Source organism: Salmo trutta, chromosome 17 (assembly GCF_901001165.1).
Source record: "Salmo trutta chromosome 17, fSalTru1.1, whole genome shotgun sequence".
Taxonomy (NCBI): domain Eukaryota; kingdom Metazoa; phylum Chordata; class Actinopteri; order Salmoniformes; family Salmonidae; genus Salmo; species Salmo trutta.
This window is the reverse complement of record NC_042973.1, coordinates 21,862,751-21,870,079: the sequence shown is the minus strand read 5'-3', so window position 1 is coordinate 21,870,079 and position 7,329 is coordinate 21,862,751. Positions and strand designations below refer to the sequence as shown.

Here is a 7,329-nt window from a genome sequence, read left to right as displayed (position 1 = left end):
ATTAGCAGGGCCAGTAGTGTGCTATGACCAAGAAAAACTCTGATCAGGTCACATGGCCAGGAAAAATCCTAAACCGAATTTGTCAGCTATATGCAAGTGGAGGTTTTCTCATTTAATCACTTCATGTTTCTCTCTTAGGGTTTCATCCTGACCACATATTTAAAGTAATTATATTCAAATTCATTTCAAGTAGAAAAAACACTATTAGGGCCCCAAGAAATCACGGGGTCTATGCCCCAGGCAATTGCTGTGTCATTGCAGTGTAGGCTTACTACCAGTCTGTCTTTGATCAAATGTGGTGTACGTGATGCGATACTCTTTTCAACCTGAGTTTACGGTGGCGCTGTGAGGAATGGTTCCACGGAAGAGGATGCGTCTTTGCTGACGGCTCTATTAGCTAGCTAACTTATACTAACAACATTGAACAGTGTTGAGAAATCACGACTCACTTATGTCGTATGTGCAGAACTTCATGTTCCAAGCTTGCCATACAATCGTTTTTTTATTGCCTGTCCTCAAGACGCTAGCCTCAAGCCTGTAAGTTAAACGTTATTCCCGCATTTGTTTATTTTTGTGACTGCACAGTCAGTCCAAAGATATTTATAACTCAGCCTTCTTCTGTCTGGGCTAGTACTAGTAGCAAGCTAGCTAGCTAACGTTAGCATACCGGCTTGACAATGTATTTCTGTTGTTGGTGTATGTTGCTGCATCTGTTACTGTCTGGCCCAAAATTAAATAATATTCAGCTTCGTTTCGGGAAGCTCGTGACTTAAGATGGAACGCTAGCTAGCTGCTATTTTTCAGGGCTAGCTTGGTAGTTAGCTAGTAAGTATGAATGGAAATGGGAGCCACACTTTTTTTCCTGTGGTTATTCTGTAAAACGAAATAATGACCTACTAACCCGTCGCCAAGTTAATGAATGGTTCTGATTAGGTGGAATACAGCTACGACCGGAAGTGACTTTTTCGTAACAGGCTAGGATAATTTACTTAGCAGGTTAGGTAAATTAACTGCAGACTGAGGCTAAGAAAAGAGTTTGGGTTAGCTAAATTGCTCTCTTAACCTGCTACGAAAAGTTACTTCCGGTCGAAGCTGTACCCCATCGACTCACTACACAGGCTAATTGCGTATAGCCCATAGAGAACAATAGTAATGGATTTTTTTTGTAGGCACTAACTCCGCCATGTTTTTGGGGGATAAACGTCGGTAATAAGGTATGTTGTAAACACAAATCCATTCCAATAAGATCTGTTGGGAAAAAGATTGGATGTTGCCACACACATACCTACTTGTTAACTAAATTAAGGAAGTTTCCTTTAAAATGATTCATAAATATTATCCTGCCAACCACTATATGAACAAGTTTAAGGAAAACATCAACTCAAATTGTTCCTTTTGTAATGACCTCCCAGAAACAGTGTTGCATCTTTTTTGGCATTGTATTCATGTCAGGAAACTGTGGCAAGAAATCAGTAGATATATAATTGAACACATTTATGAAGATCTTACACTATTGTGGAGAGATGTACTGCTTGGATTCTTTACCTACGATAGAAATAAGCTGAAACATTTATGTCAATAATTTAATTATTCTTTTGGCCAAATTTCATATTCACAAATGTAAATTTACAAACGGAACACCACATTTTCTTACCTTACAAAAATAAATGGAACTGTATTTTAAGACAATTAAATACTCTACTAACAAAAGCTGTTAGAATTATAATTCTATGTATGTCCCTTAAGGTCCTTGTGTAATGTGATATTGTACCCCCTAGCCCAATTGTCCATTGTATATTATTTATATATACTTGTGTTCCCACATGTACTTCCTGTATTGATATGTTGTTAATAATAATTTAAAAAAAGGCTTAGGAGATCTTAGACCTTTTGTTCTTTGAGATAATCTTCAGCTTATGTCACTTTTTGTGAATGGTGAAGAATTTTGGTATTTTATTTTTTAAACCTTTTTTAACTAGGCAAGTCAGTTAAGAACAAAATCTTATTTACATTGACAGCCTAACCCGGCCAGACTCGGACGACGCGCTCGGCCAATTGTACGCCACTCTATGGGACTCCCAATCATGGCCGGTTGTGATACAGCCTGAAATCGATGCAGTGCCTTAGACCGCTGCACCTCTCGGGAGCCACCGAAATGCAATGTTATCAAATCAAATGCAAGCACAAAGGCTTCATAATTCATAAAGGTCATGTTAACTGAATATTATCTCATAGAACAAAACATATAAGATCTCCTAAGCCAAGTCAACCTCAGGCCTTATTTTAATCGTTTATCCCAAAACCCCATTATTTCCTGATTTATTTTCCACTTAGGAATGGCTGATGAACCAGAGGTAACTTATTTCTGTTTTTTAGGACTACAAGCTGGCGAGCTCTATTGCGCATGTTTTCAAACACTGTGCGGAAGTGTCTGTGAACAAGGTGCGTTCTGTACTAAAGAACAGTGTTCAATGTTTAATTCAACGGAAACAGTACTGTATTGAACAACCAGTTGAAGAACGGTGTGATTATGGTGGCCGAAAGGCAGATCGTGTATAGTGTGTGCTGCACGAGTTTTGCGTTTTCAAATTAACACACCCATTTTCATCAGGCCACACCCACCAAATGGGAGTGAATGTACCTTGGGCTGTGATATATGAATCTTCTGATAAGCTTGTTGCATTTTCAAATGAATTGTAAACGGATTTAATCGTTGTTTGTATTACCTCTTTTACCAGTTGCTATACAGAGAGATTTGTGATGTAGCTACCAGTAAGTGGGAGCTGGCAACAATCAAACCATGGAAGATGATTCCCCAACCCTAAAACCCAGGCGCATCCAGAACCAGAATGTAGTCCATCGACTGGAGCGGCGGCGGATCTTCTCTGGGCGGGCTGGAGCCCACTGGTACCGCGTGCGCTGCTTCCACCAGAACCTTTTCCCCAACTTCACTGTGGTCAACGTAGAGAAGCCTCCCTGCTTCCTCCGCAAGTTCTCCCCAGATGGACGCTGCTTCATAGCCTTCTCCTCTGACCAGACCTCCCTGGAGATCTATGAGTACCAGGGCTGCCAGGCGGCTGAGGATCTGCTGCTGGGGCAGAATGGGGAGACCCTGGCCAATGGCAACGACCAGCGCTCCCTCAACATCCGCGGCCGCCTCTTTGAACGCTTTTTTTCATTACTGCACGTCACTAATGTGGCCTCCAATGGAGAGCACCTGAACCGAGAGTGCAGCCTGTTCACTGATGACTGTCGCTATGTGATCGTGGGCTCAGCGGTCTATGTGCCAGAGGAGCCCTCTCCACACTTCTTTGAGGTGTACCGCAACAACGAGTCTGTGACTCCCAACCCCCGCTCTCCTCTGGAGGACTACTCACTGCACATCATTGACCTGCACACTGGCCGGCTTTGTGACACCAGGTCCTTCAAGTGTGACAAGATCATCCTCTCGCACAACCAGGGACTCTACCTCTACCGTAACATACTGGCTGTTCTTTCTGTTCAGCAGCAGACAATCCATGTCTTTCAGGTATATATCTCAGCCTGCATCATCATCTGAACCCTATGCCTACCTGGAAGTAAGATTATCAAATGTAATTAACGTTTTTACAAACCTTTTGCTTTCATCCGGTAGGTGACATCAGAGGGGACGTTCCTGGACGTGCGAACCATTGGTCGGTTCTGCTACGAAGACGACCTCCTCACTCTGTCTGCAGTGTACACTGAGGCCCGGGCCGAGGGCCAGCCAGGCTTCTCCCGCCTCTACAAGGAGAAGACCATCAACTCCCTGAAGCACAGACTACTGGTCTACCTGTGGAGACGGGCTGAGCAGGACGGCAGCGCCACCGCCAAGCGACGCTTCTTCCAGTTCTTTGACCAGCTGAGACAGCTGAGGATGTGGAAGATGCAGCTACTAGATGAGCACCACCTCTTCATCAAATATACCAGTGAGGACGTGGTCACCCTGCGAGTCACTGACCCCTCTCAGGTACACCTACCCCCTCTGCCCTAATTAAGTTTCTGTAATAAGGCCTTGTTAGTGTGCAAATCATTCAAGTATGCACTTCTGAAAGTGCTATCTGTAAATCCAATCTGCAGTTGATTAGATACTGTTATTTGATTTAGTTTTTCTGTACTCTACATAAAGAGACTGGGGAATTAATACTGTAGATTCAGGCTCATTTCAGCTTATTGCTCAGAAAACTTCTGATTTGAAATATTGATTTTGTCTCAAACATTAACTATAGGCCTATTTCATATGATTGTTTGCTGCTGTGGCATTATTGCATATCATCTTTATTTCTGACTTCATATCTGTCTGCTCTTCTCTCAGCCCTCGTTCTTTGTAGTGTACAACATGGTGAGCACAGAGGTGATGGCAGTCTTTGAGAACACCTCTGACAAACTGCTGGAGCTGTTTGAGAACTTCTGTGACCTGTTCCGGAACGCCACGCTCCACAGTGAAGCTGTTCAGTTCCCTTGCTCTGCCTCCAGCAACAACTTTGCACGGCAGGTCCAAAGAAGGTATTGGTGACTGGGGGGGAAGGCTCACCGCAGGGCTAACATGAAAATAAATCCATACAGTGTGGCCCAATCCAAAGGCCAATAAATTGAACCAATTTACAGAAATTAGACTCTTAAAACAGTGTTTAGTAGAGTTCTGAGAATTTCACAGTATTCCTTAGAATTTTTAAGTTAAGTGATTCAGAAATCTTTCTGCTTATGCTCCTTCCTGGTCAGGTTCAAAGACACCATCGTGAATGCAAAGTATGGCGGTCACACTGAGGCTGTGAGGAGACTGCTGGGACAGCTGCCCATTAGTGCTCAGTCCTACAGCAGCAGCCCCTACCTCGATCTTTCTCTCTTCAGCTACGACGACAAGTGGGTATCTGTGATGGAACGGCCCAAAACATGTGGAGACCACCCCATCAGGTAACATTGGCTAGATAATGCTGATTTCTAACGTTTTTCTGTAGGGCACAACAAACATTTTTGCTTTATGTAACAATTACATGTAATAAATAATAAAGGGGTGTTTATTTTCTTCAACTGTGGAGCTGCCCCGAAGTCTGTTAGAGACATCAATCATTCAGAACGAGATAGAGATTCTGTTAGATTCCACTGGAGCATGAATGCATAATTCAACTTTTCTTGACCCGGTGTTTATTAGAGACCGCCATTTATTAGCTAAAATGTGTAAATGATGCCTGGCCATTATAAAAGGCAGGGACTTGTTGGAGACTGTTTAATCAACATTTTATGGTAACTGTAAGCTCTCTTGTTATTGAAAGTATTACATTTATTGTTAGGAAATGAAACTACAATAACTAATATAACGTTATAGGACAACCATTTGGATGTTACTGTGTGTTCCTAGATACCCTCTTTCATTTCAAACTTGCATTTGAAAATACTTTTCTTGTTAACTGCAGGTTTTACGCTCGGGACTCTGGCTTGCTGAAGTTCAAGATCCAGGCAGGCCTCCTGGGCCGGCCCATTAACCATGCTGTCCGGCGGCTGGTGGCGTTCACATTCCACCCCTTTGAGCCGTTCGCCATCTCAGTACAGAGGACCAACGCTGAGTATGTGGTGAATTTCCACATGCGTCATGTCTGTGTATGAGAGGAAAGCAGTGGACTAGACCTGGAGAACTTGTCATTGTACTGTGTAGAGCAAAAAGCGGTCATTCTGCCTTTTTCTCCCCCTAGTGTGAGGAACAAAATAAGACTGGACTGTGGGCGGAACCACTTGAAGTTGAAATTGGGAGCTTGGGGATGGATTCCTTGCAGGGACCAAAGATGTTTTTGGCTGGCTCTCAAAATGTATTTTTTTTGGTCACATTTTATTCTATGTATTTTTATTTAGGCTTTTTACATTTGTTTTATATTTCAATAAAATTATTTAAATATTGATTGTGATTCTTTTATGAATATTTTACTAGAATAAAGGCAATCTGTAATATGCTTTGCTTAGTGGACTTAGTTATTAAAACCTGATTGTCCCCTTTTTGCTCATGTTAAAGAAGCTTTAGACCAATATCATTTATTTTCCTCTTTTCCCATTTAGCAGATAATGGTTGCATTCATACCACTTACACAAATTAGCTACTATATGTGACTAACCTAGCTCATACTGTATTATAAATTAAATACATTATGTGGGTAAGTTATACAGGAAATTACCTTTAATGTTATTTGAAAATACCGATTCCTTGTTGACCCGATCACCACAGACAAAAGTCAAGTATGAAGACTTTCATGAGGACGGCACTACTGTAATGCACTCATGGCTGTAGCCATATTTTGGAATACATGAGCGTTTAATGTTATTTACAGTTGAGCAGATGTTATTAGCAAGAACAAATTACATTTGTAGGTACAGTTTTTTTGCTGCTTTATTTCAGGTTGCTGTCAGCACCATTTGGAGTGTACATTCATGCTAGTAATTTCCCCGACGTATGAATTTGACCTAAGATATCTTGCTCGCATTACTGATTTAAAAAAATAATAATTCTGAGATGGATGCTTTCTTGGGATTATCCAATGCATGAGCCTCTGCCTGTAGGAAATGTGGAGTGAAAAGTCTCAGCTGAGGAGTGGAACGAGAAGTGTGATCCAACTGGAGCTTTCTGTGGGTGTGTGAGTGGGAAGATGCCTGTGTACATCACCTTTCTCATTTAACTCAGACATAATGATACTGCAGCAAAACGGAACCGAAAAGAGAAAGGAATGAAGAACAAAATGCTATGGCGATCATGTTTTCACAGTGCAATCAGCTCAGTTTAGAAAGGAATGAAGAACAAAATGCTATGGCGATCATGTTTTCACAGTGCAATCAGCTCAGTTTTGAAAAAATAGAAAGTTACATTTGCAGGACATTTCCCTCATTTTATGATGATTTTATCTAGCTCATTTATCTACATTCAGGTCCATAATTATTAGCACCCTTGATAAAGATTAGCAAAAAATACTATAAAATAATTACAAATACTGAACTGTATTGTATGCTCTAAACAACTAGGAAATTATATTTTATACTATTACAATTACCCAGAGAAAGATGTGTAACAAGTAATACAAAAAGATCTCTAAAGGATAGGTGTGTTAATAATTTTGACCCCTGTTTTCAATACTCTTGCACCCTCCCGTTGAGACTTTTTCTAAAATGTTTTATAAGATTGGAGAACATATTGGGAGGGATCTTAGACCATTCCTCCATACAGAATCTTTCCAGAACCTTGATATCTTTTGCCTGCTCTTTTGGACTACCCTTTTCAATTCAAACCCCAGGTTTTCAATGGGGTTCAATTCCAGAGACTGAGATGAGCAT

At 41.2% G+C, this 7,329-nt stretch overlaps 1 protein-coding gene across 8 annotated transcripts; it reads left to right on the top strand.

The window, feature by feature from the left end:
- The first annotated feature begins 361 nt into the window (after positions 1-361).
- Positions 362-5,964, top strand: LOC115151839 (DET1 homolog). 8 transcript variants are annotated; one of them, XM_029696122.1, is made up of 8 exons: positions 362-537; positions 1,170-1,214; positions 2,377-2,442; positions 2,750-3,529; positions 3,635-3,988; positions 4,334-4,524; positions 4,741-4,932; positions 5,433-5,964. In XM_029696122.1, the coding sequence occupies exons 4-8, from the start codon at positions 2,801-2,803 to the stop codon at positions 5,620-5,622; spliced, it is 1,656 nt and encodes a 551-aa protein (XP_029551982.1). In that variant the 5' UTR covers positions 362-537; positions 1,170-1,214; positions 2,377-2,442; positions 2,750-2,800; the 3' UTR covers positions 5,623-5,964. The 8 variants fall into 8 exon arrangements, with proteins under 8 accessions (XP_029551982.1, XP_029551979.1, XP_029551978.1 ...); XM_029696119.1 differs by having other exon boundaries at positions 2,739-3,529; XM_029696118.1 differs by lacking the exon at positions 1,170-1,214 and having other exon boundaries at positions 2,739-3,529.
- The last annotated feature ends 1,365 nt before the right edge of the window (positions 5,965-7,329 follow it).